The sequence below is a fragment of the Salarias fasciatus genome, chromosome 15 (genome assembly GCF_902148845.1).
Source record: "Salarias fasciatus chromosome 15, fSalaFa1.1, whole genome shotgun sequence".
Lineage (NCBI taxonomy): Eukaryota > Metazoa > Chordata > Actinopteri > Blenniiformes > Blenniidae > Salarias > Salarias fasciatus.
Window position 1 is genome coordinate 12,155,553 of NC_043759.1, and position 15,711 is coordinate 12,171,263.

The 15,711-nt window shown below is 43.8% G+C and overlaps 1 protein-coding gene across 1 annotated transcript in view; it reads right to left on the reverse strand.

Annotated features, from left to right (window-relative positions):
• syne1a (spectrin repeat containing, nuclear envelope 1a) overlaps positions 1–15,711 on the reverse strand; it is a 109,691-nt gene that overhangs the window by 82,459 nt on the left and 11,521 nt on the right. Inside the window, exons 6-36 of the mRNA XM_030109704.1 lie at positions 15,543–15,635; positions 13,113–13,294; positions 12,754–12,950; positions 11,501–11,613; positions 11,054–11,092; positions 9,730–9,837; positions 9,166–9,303; positions 8,358–8,522; positions 8,160–8,272; positions 7,842–8,010; positions 7,620–7,716; positions 6,450–6,655; positions 5,835–5,999; positions 5,506–5,658; positions 5,090–5,233; positions 4,757–4,927; positions 4,454–4,612; positions 4,088–4,252; positions 3,845–3,979; positions 3,427–3,588; positions 3,093–3,301; positions 2,901–3,009; positions 2,666–2,830; positions 2,421–2,588; positions 2,109–2,273; positions 1,738–1,878; positions 1,480–1,640; positions 1,057–1,213; positions 611–838; positions 428–526; positions 153–340 (exon numbers count right to left, since the gene is read on the reverse strand). Coding sequence (XP_029965564.1) covers positions 153–340; positions 428–526; positions 611–838; positions 1,057–1,213; positions 1,480–1,640; positions 1,738–1,878; positions 2,109–2,273; positions 2,421–2,588; positions 2,666–2,830; positions 2,901–3,009; positions 3,093–3,301; positions 3,427–3,588; positions 3,845–3,979; positions 4,088–4,252; positions 4,454–4,612; positions 4,757–4,927; positions 5,090–5,233; positions 5,506–5,658; positions 5,835–5,999; positions 6,450–6,655; positions 7,620–7,716; positions 7,842–8,010; positions 8,160–8,272; positions 8,358–8,522; positions 9,166–9,303; positions 9,730–9,837; positions 11,054–11,092; positions 11,501–11,613; positions 12,754–12,950; positions 13,113–13,294; positions 15,543–15,635 — 4,664 coding nt within the window. The remainder of the gene's footprint in view (positions 1–152; positions 341–427; positions 527–610; positions 839–1,056; positions 1,214–1,479; positions 1,641–1,737; positions 1,879–2,108; positions 2,274–2,420; positions 2,589–2,665; positions 2,831–2,900; positions 3,010–3,092; positions 3,302–3,426; positions 3,589–3,844; positions 3,980–4,087; positions 4,253–4,453; positions 4,613–4,756; positions 4,928–5,089; positions 5,234–5,505; positions 5,659–5,834; positions 6,000–6,449; positions 6,656–7,619; positions 7,717–7,841; positions 8,011–8,159; positions 8,273–8,357; positions 8,523–9,165; positions 9,304–9,729; positions 9,838–11,053; positions 11,093–11,500; positions 11,614–12,753; positions 12,951–13,112; positions 13,295–15,542; positions 15,636–15,711) is intronic.

Below are 15,711 nucleotides of genomic sequence, written 5' to 3' on the forward strand. Positions count from 1 at the left end.
AATTAAGGTGCTTTGCAGGTTAAGCGGCCTGAGAACCTGGAACTCTGTGAAACAGTCGTTACATAAATGCATGATGACTAAATACAGGCGTTTTGCTGTTGTTCAGTGATAAATGGCTCAGTTCATTGACCTCTCTTTAAAGATGAATATACCTTTGCCACAGAGCGAGAAGGCTCTCCAGTGTCGACTGCTTTTCTGCGGCGGTCCCCATCAGATGCCTGTGCTGCTTCTGGAGGTTGGCCACCTCGTCCTCCATCTGGCTGCTCTCTCCGAGCCTCCTCGTGGCCGAACACAGGGCCATCAGCCCAGGTTTCAGCTGCTCCACGCTCTGGCAAACCTCCTGGATAAAATGCAAATCAAGTAAATCCACGAACAAGAGTGAAGAAGAAGAAATGCAAAAGCAAAAGAAAAGTTTAATTTTTCTCACCGTGTGCTCCTGGAGGGTTTTGTGAGTCTGCGATGAGGATGTACAACACGTGATCGGACAGTCCACCTTTTCTTTGAGATCATTCATGGCTTTTTTCACCTGAATATCATGAACACGTCAGTTACCATTACAGACTAAATGCAACTTGTCCAGAGATCACATGCATGATGTGTTGCTGTGAACCTGCTCCATGTTGTCGGTGCATCTCTGTCTGTAGGAGGCGCTCTGGTTGAGCTGCATGCCAAGCTGCTCCGCTCTCCCCTTCAGGTCTTCCCAGTACCGCCTCATCTGCACAAGTAGTGCACGGATACGACCGGCCTCTCCCGGGGTCACGAACCGCGACAGAGCCTCGCAGTCCGACTCCATGTGGGCCACGGTCACTCTTTTCTCTTCTAAACCCTCCACCAACCCCTGGCGAGACGCAACGGCGGGGAAAAGTCAAGTCAGGGAGGTTAGCTGAAGAAAGATGACCGAACAAAGGGTGAATCAGGCAAAAAAAAATTAAACAAATAAGATTCAAACATGTTGTTTTTGCAACTAATGAAAGAAAGTTAAAAACAACCTGCACCACGGGATAAAAAAAAACAATGAATAAAATGAAAAGCGGTGATAGCAAACACCCAGCATACCTCTACGGTTCTGATTTGTTTGTCTAAGGGATCAGAAGAGGAGGAGGTGCCAATAGCCTCCAGCTCATTTTCCTTCTCATTGATCCACAGATTGAAAGCCTCAGATTCGCTGCTGAATCGCTCCCACCAGACACACATCATCTCCAGCTGGACAATACTGGAAAAAGAAAGATTGGGCGAATTTTCAAGGTCATCGAACAATCAAGCATGCGACAAAACGAAGGCAACCTGCAGATCTCAAAGCTCAAGTGTACTGTATATATATATATATATATATATATATATATATATATATATATATATATATATATATATATATATAAAAATATAAAATTAAGACCACTATAGATCAATGTAACACATGTGGATTTTCTTTAGTTGAGTTTCAAGAAGAGTAGGATGCAAAATTAGGATGCGTCATACTTTTTGTTGAGGTGATCTTGAAGCTGCATGACGGCGTCTCGGGTCGACTGGGCCTGCTGCAGGAGAAGAGTGTGATTCTTTGGACCAAGATGAATATCTGACGCCATTTCAAGAAGGAGGTCTGCTTGTACAGAACACTCCTCGACCTTTGCAAAGAGTTCCTGAAAATGAAAAAACAAAGAAAACCCTCAACATTCAACCAGATGCCAGATGGTCTGCGAATGTGCACAACAAACACAAACACACACACACACCTACCTTGTTATACTCCAGCTCAGTTCTTAGGCTGCCCAAGCTGTTGAAAATAAGTTCTTTGTGCAGTTCATTGTTTGTATTGCTGATGAACCTCCAAACTGTTTCTCTTTCTGCCTCGAAATCTTGCCAGGCGCTCAGAGTCGCCTTGAGGTGATGAAGAAATGAGAGAATCCTGTTAATTCCTGAACATTTACACCAGATGCAGATATATCCCAGATAATTTCATCACGAGACGTTAACATCAACGATCTGTAGCCTTTTTTGGGGAATATTTTAAATTTCACAATGAACTGTCGCAGTGTGATTGTGCAAAGACGCTAACACACATGTAAACAATAGAAAACTGATGTGAGAACAATCCAAGCCGAGTCTACCTGCAGGCTGTGATCCTTTGCCTCTGATTTGTGATCAACCTCGCTGAACGCTCCTTCCAGCTCCCGCAGAGACTGACTGAGCACCTCCCCTTTCTGCAGCTGGCGGCAGTGGGACACCAGCAGCTCTGCCTCTCTCCTATTAGCGTGCAGTCGCTTCAAATGTTGCTGTGATGAATACATAATCAAGGAAAACATGTTGGATGACGTAATTCATTTGTTCCCCGTTTTGCCTGAAACCATTTTTAATTAAATCAATACCGTCATTTTTCATGTGATATTTTGTATGACAAAGAATCACAATTCTACACACACCTGGTGTATGAGATGAAGTTGTTTGGCCTCCTCCAGGCTTTCGGCATTCAGGATCCTGCTGGTTTGCTCCTCCGCCTCCTTTCGAGCCGTCAGAACCTCCTCCAGAGCCACGTTCACCTCCTCCCTCAGCTCCTCGTACTGAGGCATGGCAGAGCCCTCCTCCCCCAGCTGCGGCAGAGGAGCAACACATCAGATTGTTTTCAACAGGAGCAACGAAAACCATTTTCTTGTCTTTTCAGCAGTACCTGACAGAGTGAGGAGAAGACCGCCCGCAGGTCGGTGGAGAGCTTGGTCAGAGCGGCTCTCTGCCTCTGAACTTCCAGCTCGGAGCTGACCTCCGACAGCCCAGCGAGGCGGCTCTTCAGCCACAGCAGGTTTTCCTCTTGGCTGTCCACCGCCTCCCGCAGCGCCTGAGAAGAAACACGGGTTAAAAGAAGCAGCGCTGATTGGTGACGTGCTCTCCTTCTGATGACGGCTCACCTGGACGGCGGCATCGACCTGCTCCTGATGGCTGGAATTTATCGCCATGTCTCGTAAAAGCCTCACCTGCCTTTTCTGAGATGACAGCCAATCGGAAAGCTCACAGTACCTAGAAAACACAAGACGTAGAGTTCTGACTTGAAGTCACCGGGTGGAAGAGCTTTCAGGAAGAGTCTTTTTGATGATTTTCACCTCTCGTTCCACTCCTTCCATTTGTCAGGGTGCTGCTCCAGTTTCAGGTGGATGATCTTGATCTGCTCTGCAGCCTCCTCGACAGCCCTTCGCGTCGATTCGAGGGTTCGATAAGCTGCGTCGTTGTCAGGCAGTTTATGACAGAGATCAACCATGCTTCTAATCCTCTTCTCACACAAAGTCAGAGGTTTGCGTTCCCTGAAGAAAGTCTGGAGATAAAAAAGGAGGAAATCGTAAAACGTGAGAAGCTCGACGATCGAGACTTTAAGTGATTTCGTTTTTCTCTCCCTCTTGGTTTAATATGTTTCAAGATACCGTCAGATCCCAGGCTTACTCTGTGCTCTTTGATCACACGCTCGCTGGTGCAGGTTCCTGACAGGGCTTGCATTTCTCTGTCCAGCTCCGCTCTGCAATTTTGTAAAATCAAAAGGACTTTGCTTTGCTCCACCTCCACCTTCAGACGGATCAGGTGAGACGGCACCTCGCCCTGAATGTCCTGCCAAAACACGGAGTGTCCATCACAATTTTAAAATCACATTATACCTGTCAGAGGAAAAACATTCCCTGGAGAGCCTTAAAAAATTCCTCAAAGGGTCACAACTTAATCTAACTAGTACACGTTAATTGGAACCAGAGAGAAGTGAACTCTATTGAGTCAAAGGTCTTTCTGGTTACGCTAATGAAGTATTGGCTCTCCGCCTCCAGAGATGTACAGTAATTAGGGAGAGTGTTAAAGCAGGGCGACCTCTGACCTTCCAGTGTTTGTGTAGCCTCCGGACAGTTTCTTGCAGCCCCTGTTGCTCTTCCTGTGGTAAAATGTCCGTCAGCTCATCACACGCCTTCAAAAACACGCTCAACACTCGCTGGTCCAGCTGGCCGAAATACTCCTGCATCGTAACAGGACAAAATGAGGCAGTTCAGTGTTTGAACGAATTAGTTTGACCACTGGTCCCCCTTTAAAGCTGAAAATATCTCCGTGACAGATTTTATCTTACAGTGTGTTTCTTCAGTAATTCCTCCGCTTCTCCAGTTTCTCTCAAGCAGCCCTGAGATTTCTTCAGCACTCGCTCCAGCTCCTGTTGAGACTCCTCAAACCTCCTCCGGAGGCAGTTATTGGCCTCCTCCTGCCTCCTCCAGTCCCCGACTTCCTTTAGCAAAGCCTGAGAGAATGGATGTTTGGTAGCAGCGATCGTAATGGGCCTCTTTGGCAAAACAATGTAATTATAATATTTGTAGACTCTAATCTGCGCAGTCACCCCCTGGGTATTTTGATATTCTTGTAATCTCTTTAATATAATCAGCATTGTGGCTAATTCGGTCTCCGCATGGCATCCTGCCACGAGCGCATGTCGAGTACGAACCTGTGCCGAGCTCTGAATTTCACCGACTCTCTTCTGCAGCAGAGACAGGTCCATGTTTCGGAGCACCTTGCTGCTGGACAGCGCTCTCTGAACGGTGTGGTGGTTTCGCTCAATCACCGACAGACAGCGTTTACAGCTTTGCTGCTGGTTCAACAAATCCTGAAACAATGAAGGCAAGGAATGTCACGATAAATGGCTTGGCATCAGTGCATTTTAATATTTTAAATTGTGTTGCAGACTTTAAAGAATTACAAGCAGAATCAACACAACGTCAATCTACAATTCATTGTCATTCAATCCGACCTGCCACTTGTGCTTTTGCTGCGTGTGTGAGTCTGGATCTCTCTCCGATGAAGTGATGCGACTCGCCTGCTCCAGCGCCTGATAAAAGGTATTGATGTGTTTTTCCATCTCCTCCAACAGCGGCAGCAGAACGTGGCACTCCCTCACCAGGGACGGACAGCGCTCCCTCACCTGGAGTCACATCATAATGGCCCAATAATAAGCAACACAAAGAACGACATTGAAATGTCAGAGAAATTCATGAAAAGACCTCAGAGAGTAAATAAAGAGTTGTTTAACAAAGAGGAACAGCCCTTGAGACTGCGATCCCACCAGCCCTGAAATGAGTCTCACCTTGCTGAGCTGGCTTTTGGCTGTTGCCATTGTTGCCATGACCCTGGCGGCCTCGTCCTGCGGCGCATCCTTGGCGAGGAGCTGAGCGCTGCGGGCGGCCAGCTTGTACTGCGTCTCCATAGCAACAACCTTTTGCTTGGTATTCTGAGATGAGACACGCAGGTAAAGAGTCAACTTAAAGACACTCTTAGAAACTGAAAGCACTGAAAGCACAGCCATCAAAATAGCTTTTGGCGATACAAACTGAGAGACGCTGATTTTACACGAAAGGATCAAATGAGCTGTGCTCTAACGCTGATATCATGAGGAACAACATTTTATTTTTCATATTATAAAATAAAAAATCCTTTGTTGGATTTGCACTGCTGTGCTTTGTTGACCTTTACACATGATGGACAGCTTTTCAGCTTTTTTACCTCCACATCCTGCAGAAAGGCTCGAACATTGAGGAAAGACACGTGAACAGGAGCATTAAGCTTCGTTTCAGCCGTGTCAAGCAGCTCTTTCAGGGCCCACACAGCCTTCAGGTGATTCTTCCTCCACTTCTCCAGTTCATCAGAATGTGCGTACTACAGTAAAAACAAAAACAAAAACATTGAAAACTTTCATTAGTAATTGAATCGTATTTGCTTTATCACTTTCCTTAATTAGTGTCAAACCAAAAAGGAAATGAGTCTAATCCAAATTGACCCAGTTATTCTCTTTGTCTGAAGTGCAGCAATTTCAGAAGATTTTAATTGATTACTTGTTTGACTTTGAGGAAGAGCTCTCTCCAGCGTCCGTTCAAAATGAGCAATTGTTGCTTGAGCTCAAGCGACACGGTGTCGTCGCACGTTTCAATCAGGAAGTTCCCGGCATCGTTCATGGCTGCATGCTGATCCATCCAGTGGCTGAGATTCCTGAAGAACTCCTGAAAGACAGACGCAGCAAGACAGACGAGAAACAAAGACACAAAGACACGGAGAGAAACAAAGAATGACTGTTAAAGAAAGAAACAGACAGCTAATCAAAAAATGAAACAAAGACAGAGATTCAAAGAAAGAAACAAAGGACGGACAATAAAAACTGGGGTAATTAGCTGTCTAATCCTTGGTGGGGATGTGAATCTGTGGTAACCATGGCAATGCAACAACAGGAATATCCTTGGCGGCTTGTTGTAAGTCATAGAGATCATTGGATACTTAAGTGGAAAACGTTAATAGGTCTCAAATTAGAAAACGGAATGCTTCCGACTCAAATGAAGTAAACACAATTGCTGCTACTTAAAGTCTAACGGATGCCATTTAATAAGGAAGAGAACTGTAATAAATCTCTACACAACTGTCAGTGTGAGGCTACGTTACTACGCTCAGAGTCGTACCCGTTTGGTGTTTTCTGGCTGGCTCAGAGCTTCCTCAGCGTCCTCCAGCCAGACCTGCAGGGAGGCCACGGTGGAGGCATACCGCTCCCAGTTGGACAGCACCTCCTCCAGCATGCTCCTCACGCTGCGGACTTCCATGGACAGACTCCTCCACTGGGTCACCACCTCCCGCATGAACCGGCGCACCCCTGTCTCACCTTCGTCCACTGAAAGAGGAGGGAAAAATATACTTTTTACATACTTCAAAATACTGACAGGAGAGGCGGGGAGATATTTTTTCTTTATAAGAATACCAGCTGAAGAACAGAAAGAGAGTTGTGAAGCTGCATGACCTCAAAACCCACTACAGGGACATGCATCATCTGTGCTCGTGTGTCGTCTTTCTTTGAGGGAAACTGGACGGTCTCTCAAGCCCTGTACCACAAACTATTTTCAGCCGGCGGCAGAGCTGGAGCCCAAAAATCTACGGTGTATGTCAGAATATTGTGGAGTAAATGCTATAAAATAATTCCGCCGCTCTTCTTGAGTTACTTGATCTTTTAATACCAAATGCAATATTTCTCAGCCGCCCCAATCAAAGACCACGATCAGCGGCAGCGGCAGGAGTTCGTGGTGCATAATCATATGTGGGGGGGGTTGACCAATGAAACCCGAGACGCCGCGATTTCTCGACACGCCTCACTTCTCCACTCTGCATACCCTAAAGCGACACACCGCTGAAAGTTGATGAAACCAACAAGCTAGCTCAGTCTTTGCGCCCTGAGACCCACAGAAGTGGAGCAACCCCTAACTAGCAAATGGGGTCGTATTCCCCACTGAGAGCTGGGAGTGGAGGAACCTCATTTAGCTGTAGCCTGCAGACTCTCCTTCTTCTTTCAAATTGTAAAACCGGTCAGGGGCACGCAACCTCAGTGGTTGTTAAAAGGAAAATAAAGCAGTGTTACAAAAAGAATTCTGATACATCTGGTGTACTTTGTCGCAAAATCTTTAGATAGCAACGCTTACCTCCTGGTGTGCAAACAAATTACTATTGAGGTACATGTAATTCTACGTTTATTTTCTCTGTTTTTCTGACATTCCTCTGTGTGTTCGCGACTCTGCGGCAGCCGGTTTATCTTACCCCTTGGTGACATTTCTCCACGCGAAACATCAGATTTTTCAACTTCTCACCTGAGCTGTCGGCACTGACGTAGGCCTCGGCTGACTGCTTCAGAGACTGAAACAATGCCTCGTAGTTTTCAAAGAAACGCTGCTTCTCCACAAATGTCTGATGAAGACAAAATCCAGTAATAAAGCATCATCAAGTGTGAAATGACATGGAAAATTATGAGATAAAAGATCCAAAACTGGTAGCTTGCAGGTAACATCAGTCGAATCAGAGGTTGGTCTTACAATGTAGTTGCGGAGCATCAGTTCCACGGACTCCTGCTGGCCGTATTTGATGATCCAGGATCTGAGTTTAGACTCAGCCAGAGTGAGGTAGGCCTGCATGTGATGTTTGTTTTCCAAGTATTCCATTTTAGCCAAGTGGACGCTGGAAGACGTAGAGACAAAGTTCAACCTAAAAAAAAATAAAATAAAGAAAAAGTTCAAACAAGACATCAGACAAGCAGTAAAATGTGAGGAAATGACAAAAGCATGGTGTAAATTAAAGTCTTTCTGTCTACTTAACTGTAGACTAAAAAGACATTGGCAGGTGTTGCTCTTTACCTCTCGGCCATATCCTGAAGCTGGTCCGGAGGAACAGGCACTCCGCCAACACTTCTGTCTTTATGAATCCTCTGAAAGACCTGGTGGTGACTGTCCAGGCTCCTCAAGACATCCTGCACAACGCAGAGCAATTTAACACAAAAGAATATGAAAGAAAATCACAAGAATGGAGCAAGAACACCAAGCAATGACACAAACCTTGTGTTGTTCAATAGCTCGGTGCACGGTGCTCGCCGCGACCTCATGTGCCTGCTGGACCGTCACTTCCTGCCGGAGGGCTCCTTCGGCCTCGTGCAGCCATGTTCCGACCATATCGAGCGGAGCGGGCAGAGACCTGTCCAGCTGAAGATGCCAATCCAGGAGCTGCGACGTAAATAAGAGTGGCGGCGTCAAAGAGAGACAACTCAGGGATTCAAGGGTAAATGGAAATATATTTCAACTTCAGTTGTTCTTCAACAAAAAAACAAAAAAATACAATGTACTGCAGTTAAAATTCTGGGCACAAAGCAAATTTTGATTTAAAAAAGACGAAGAAAGAAATTACTGTGAACGAATACGATGTAAGCCATGTGGATATTAAATTATTTCACTTCCTTTTGTTTTTGTTTGTTTGTCCATAAACATTTCTTATGTGAAGACAGTCAGAAAAACAGAATTTGTGAAACGGGAAATCCTTTAAGCTTTGAGGAGCTTTTAAATCGAGCGTAAACAGAAATAAACTAAATATCTTTCAGTTAAGTCACAAATCAGGATTTCATGTTGAAATTTAAATCCAGAATGATTAATCCTTTATACTGTAGAATAATAAGCAACTCTTTTAAAAATATACAGCGATCTACCTCAACTAAAAACCTTTTGCAGTTTAAAAACAGTACAACTTGTATTAGTGAATTGTTTTCTTTCGTCATCCAGTGGTTAATAGAAAGTCACAGTTTACAACCTGCTGTCGTTATGAATCGGTGTGATTGATCTCCAGTGGAGGACGTGCGCCCGCCGCTCTCCTCACCCTGTTGGAAACTCTTTCCCAGGCCTGTTTGACCAGAGCCTGGTCCACCGTCAGCATCCCGTCCCTCTGGGTGGACTGCAAAGCTCCCTCCACCTGCTTCCTCATCATCTCAAGCTGGACGCGCAGACTCTTGAACAACTGATAAGAAAGAAGAAATGAACAATTTAGAGGTCCCGATCGCTAATGGAAGCATGTCCGACAGCAGTTGATTAGATTATATAGATATCAGAATAGCTTCTCCTTCAAAAGGTGCACCCTCTTCCCATTGGGATCTACGGATAATTGCCTCCAAATGCTATTCCTCTGTCTGGCTTCAGGTTCTCAGTCTTGTACAAAGAAAATGAGGATACCCCACATGCTGCTGAATATGGAAAGTGTCCCCGGGCTTTGGTGGAATAAGGCAGATTTGCTGGAAATATGACGGCTGCCGCCTGATCCCCACAGTGCGATGGCACTGATTAGGCTAATAATAGGAGCGTCTGTGAACAGTTTAAAACGTACACACAAGCCCAGGCAGACACCACACACACACACACACACACACACACACATACACACACTAACCTGGTACTGTTGAGCAAGATTGCCCTCAGTCTCCTGAGCCTGAACCGCATCTCTCTCCAGCTGGTCGAGCCACATTTTCAGCTCCCTCAGGCTTTTTCGCTGCTCTCTCTAGGAGGTTGGGGTTGAGGGTTGAACGGATAAACAGGAGGATTGGAAAGAGCAAGACAGGAAACAAAAAGAGCAAATAAATAATACGGGTAAAGGAGAAAAGGAAGACAAAAGAGAAACAGGTTAGTAATCATAGATATGTGAGAGAAATTGGTGAATTGATTGTGGAAGGCACTGAGCGGGGGACGGAGCGTGTACTGTTCAACATGGTTTCCCCTAATCCTCTGTGTCTCCCTGTAGGACAAAACGTCAAAAACCCACAGCTGCCAAAAACACTCAGCTTAAACAAGCTATTCTGTCTAAGACCCCCTACTAACATTTCAGTGGATTTTAAGTAACCATGACGATAATACTGCGCCGCTGAAAAGCCTGTGTGATGGACTATTCAGTTTGAGAGCTGCTCAGTCTCAGCTCCATTCATCTTTATCACTTCACGTTGGTTCTTTTTTCCGAAGCCCAAACTTTAGTGTTCATGACAGCTTAAGACATTATAGCAGATCAACTTATTGCAACAGTTTATGAGACTCAACATTATTCCTGCAAACGCTGTTATAAACAGCTTCAGCGACTCTTTATCAAAACTTGTATTTTTATGTGGAAAATACACAAACAATAGTGAACATGTAATGGCTAATTGGTGTGAACAGGAAGTGTCAACAAACGAACAAGGCCAGCAACATAAAAAGCCCAATCGGTGTTGTAAAACAACAAAACATGGGAGGCGAGTGGTTGGGGCGGCTCCGCAGCACATCACAGACCTGAACACTGCTAACCTTAAAAACAGGCGGCCTCTATTCACACAGCTTTCCATCAAATATGCTGTATCAGAGCACATTCTCGATGCCAGAGGCTCTCATTGTCATGCTAATGGCACCAGGAGCCACGGCGTCAGGTGGTAACATTCATAAACGGCAATATCACATCTTATTATACTGGACTTCCTTTTGTTATCATGGCTGCGACACCCCGGGGCGGAAACATCGCATCAGGTAAGATAAAGAGCCATTATTACCGTGTAGGCTCTGACGTGCAGAAACAATGTTTAATCTCATCCACAGGAGGCAGTAATACAGCAATTGAGAAGAGCCAGAAAAATAATCTTTAATAAAAATATATATATGGAGACTATGAATGTGCATGGATGCGAAAAGGCATTGAGCTGCAGAAAATTATTTAACAGCTTCCCTCTGGGACCTGAAGTTACTGTATGACCTACCTCCAACATTTCCTCTATATCACGAGGGGCAAGATCATGCTGCAGGACAGAGGCAAGCACAACAACCACAGAGAAGCCGTCACCATCCAAAAAAAAGCAACAACAGAGGAAAAGACAACAAGAGAGAAGGACACAAAACAGAAGAACTGAGGATGACGACAAATCACAGTTCACTGAACCTTCCTATCTTGGGCCAAAGTGGAGTAAATGTTTGATTGAGGGACTTTAACTATATAGATGTTTAATTTGAATAGATTCAATCCCACGTGCATTTCTTAATTCAACACAAACTAAACAGTCATCCTGATTATACACAGTACACTGTTGGCCAAAAGTTTGTCAAACTGACTGATTTAAGAAGAAGACAAACATTCAGGATGCAGAAGGAGATAAGCTGATGACGGTGACAGGCATATCCAGGGCGAGACGAACGTGACAGCTGGTTACCTCGTCCACTGTCTGTCCCTCCGAGTCGCTCTGCTTCGGAACGGGGAGATGTTTCAGGAACTGGGCTACATATGTCATGACTGACTTCTCATCTGGTTTGTCCACGTCCACATCTGGGCAGGAAATCAAAGACACACGATGAATCAAGGGTCCAATAAAAACTGTCTGGGTATTGCTCTATGAAAAAGACGTCTTAAACGAAGGATTTCCTCAACGTTTCAGATCGGCGTTGTTTGGAGGTTCCACAATGCTGAATCTCATGGCCTAATGGGCCTTAATTATATTGATGTCAGGCTTGATTAGTCAGAGTTCATTCAGAGGGGCAGGCGTGAAGGGCCACAGATGGTGTTTGGCTTTGACACTGAGGAGCACATCTGATCAGGCCCATGACTGAAGTCATGTGTTTAAAAATAAAAACTCCCATTGATGATAAGAAACTGGTCCAGGGAATGTTTTCTTTGAACTTCAAAAGCAGGCTTTAGAACGTATTGCAAGGACAGCATTTCTCTACTTAAAATTTGATATTTAGATCATTTCAGAATAAATGTCAACATTACGGAGAAGTCATTCTGAGCCCATTCTTCAAATATTAGTGTCAAAATCAATATTTATTGCTAATAATTCACTTTTACTGGGAAAAATGGGGCAGTTTTAGTATCCAGTAGCTTTATATGATGAGAGAAACTGAAAGCTCAGGTTCAAACTCGGGGCCTCACTGCTGAAGTCATGTGCCATGACCTGTCCATTAAAACACTCTGGTGTTATGATCATGTATTTTACTGTCATTTTACGAGCCTGAAAGGTAAAGACACTGTCCAAGACAGTCGACCAGAGGTCTACAACCTGTGTTTGAGGTTCGTGTGAGGCATGCAGCTCTTCGCCCTTGTGAAAATGTGAAAATGCCTCCCAACAGCCCCTGTCCACAGTATTTCCAATGATGCAAGAAAAAAAGGATGCAGATTAAACTGGCAGGCGATCACAAGATGAAAAAGTACAAGTATAAGATTATACTGTCACAAAGTAATTGATCATGTAAGTATAAGTATAATATTCAATACTATTTTGTCTTTCGTTGAGCATTTTAAAATGTTTTAATTCACCAAAAGAACAGCAGAGAAAAAGATGTTTTTATTGACTGTAAAGGTCATTCAGTCTCATGATGCTGTTGGAAAGTGTGTGACTGATCATTTGAAACAAACCCATGCTCAGATTTCACAAACCTAACAGCAAATTCTGGAGGAAATGTTATTCACCCTCTGGGTCAAGAAGCTGCGGAATGCCGAGCTCCGTCTCAGCCAATAAGAAGGCTTCCTGCAGATTTTCTCGATTGGGCCTCCTCCATACACGCTCCATGTCGACCAGATGAGGCCGCAGGGCATGGATGACTGCGAAGAATGCCAAACCAGTGCGCCAGCTGGGGCCAAAGTCCTTCACCTCAAGACCGTGACGTCTAGAAAACACAGAAGGTCAAAGCGGATAAATACATGATTACTGACAGAGGAGCTTTCAGCGTACGAGCTTTTCTCACATTCCCCTCAGAGGAAACTATTAGCAATGTGCATTTAGCATAAATATTTCTCAAGAGACTCTTCGTTATTAAAAGGGTTCATACTTGGTGGCTGTTTGCTGGACCCATCTAAGTAATGCCTTTCTGGCGCCGCCTTGCATTGGAGGGAGGGGTTTCCTTTTGACGGGTGGGCTGGTGGTGTCGGTGCTGCTGGTGGAGCTGTCCAGAGACGAGGCGCTGCTGGACAGGGCGTGGAGTGCTGGTAGACTACTGGTTAGTTCTTCAATCTGCAGGGAGCAAGAAACTCAATGAATTTAGCCTTCATCCTAGGTTATATTCCTTTTTTTTTTTTAATGTCCTATTTGGTTTTCTTCTTTTCTTTTATCCAAAGTTAAAGGCCAGGCCACAGTTAGACGTCTCTGAGCAATTTTATCTCCCTGAATAACATCAAATGTAAGTTTTTGGAATTTAAAGGAACTAAACAAGCAGGACAAGTTGTTCTTTTCACAGCGGCGCTGTGAAGCGGGAGGGCTTCCCACTTTACCACCGTGCATCCACAATAGAGAGTGCTCCATGAAAACACAGTTTTCTGAAATATCCAAAGGGTTTCAGCAACACATTGCGTCTCCAACTGTGTAGATTTCAAGCATCAGGGGGTTAAAAGTGTTTTTTTAAAAGGCTCCGTGGAGAATAATTCAATACAATAACTATTAGGGTCCAACTTTCTGTAGCTCTTTACAACATATAGCTATTTCTAGATTTTTTTCCCTGGCTTGAAACTCAGTGATGAAGAAGTTGGGCAGTTTTTGTATGAGGGTATTAAATGAAAAAAACGGAAGAATTATGTTCGAAACAATCAGTGAATAAAGCAAAAAACAGATATTATTAGAAAAAGTATGAATCGAAAAATTTTGACTTGCATAATTGTATCAATTTTTTATAAAGTTTCACCAATAAAAATGTGAGATTGACAGATTTAATCCAGGCTGATGAGTAAACCGTGTTGCATCTGCACCAAGATTTTCAGCTCATCTTAATAAATGAGTGACGACTGACATAAGATTTGCTTTTCACTAAACAACTAAAACCACACATTTCTACATCCCTGCGAATTGCTGGAATATCATAGTCCACTCTAATTTTCAGCTTTACAAGAAAAAGCTACAATCTTAACATATTACAATCGGATTTCAGAGTATGACTCTTATCCGTTGTCAAGGATTTATTGCTGTACAAACATAATGTATTCCTGTCTGTTCAGCAGCAAATAAACCGGGACTCTGCTCGGCTATGAAAAGCCACATATAAAACAGATCGACGTACCGGTAAGTGAATCTCCTTATTTAATATCTGCATGTTTGGTGGAATAATAAGCTCATGCATACCTTTAGAGAGAATTTCATTACATTCCTGTAGAGCTGTGTGTGTCTGAAACCCCTCGATCATTTTCAGTTTGGATGCATAGAATTTTTTTTTTCCTTTCTTTTAGAAGGTCTCCACTTCAAATGACTATCCCATCTTGCTAGCTAGAAACAGATGTATTTCCAGCATCCAGGATGAGTCCTGCTGATTCTTCATAACAGTCACGTGTCATTAATTTTAGTCACTGCAGATGTTCACGCCGTGATTATCGGTTTGAACAGATTTTATTTGCCTTTTGTATCGCTCTGTCATTAACCGTTACCCACCAAGCTTGTACATTTAAATTTGTCACTTTTTTTCCAAAGAGAAAAAAAAAAAAAAAAGGTGAAGTAAATGATAATTCGATGACTGAAGAGAGCGAAGTGGGCAGTTTCAGCTTTGCACGAGAACCAAGATCTGATTTTCAAATAGCATTGAGATGAGGAATAAGGGTGATTTCTCTAGACAGGCCACCAGCCCGTCACCAGACAAACACAATACAGAGAGACAGAAAGTCACAAACACTCACATCCACACCTTTCAGTCACTTAGCCAGTGACTTGTTTTGACCAGTGCAGGCAAAAGCAGTATTTAGAGAAAGCCCGTGCACACACAGAGAGAACATGTGACCTCCACACAGACAGGCGCCCTGCTTCAACCAGGACTCCATCAATGGACATTGTTACTGCAAGAGGAGCGTGTTAGCCTCAACACCGCTGGGCAGCCCCAAGTGTTTCTGGTAAATCAAAATTAGGCCCCTTTGTTGCAAAGCAGCAGCAAAACATAAGAAAGTAAGACGTCTTCACATACAGAATGTTTTTCAACACGACTGAAGACCCTTTACAGAAATCCTGAACAAATTTTAGTCATCTCAAAACATTTTAGGGCAACAAATTGTGTCAGTTTTTACAATAGCTTTTAATAAATATTCAATAATTGACCTTTGATTGTGGGTGTATATTCCTTATCTTTTATACAAAGTTAAAATAAAATCTCATAGGAAAAAAAGAAACAACAGTAACATCAATCATTTCTTTGTATATTTGATATAATGGCTATGGAGGGCTGAAAATAAGCAATACGTAGAATTATGCACATGCAGCATTTCATGATCAGAAGAACAGTAAGCAATACCTGGAAGTAGAGGATGATGGTCCACACCAAGCCCAGCACGATGGAGGGCCGTCCATCCACGATGTCAGTGGAGTTGATGTTCACTAACTTTATCTGTATCAAAACACAGAATCCCTCTTTCAAACGGCTCGTAACAGGACCAAATATGTCCAGTTTAATTGCTAGAGCT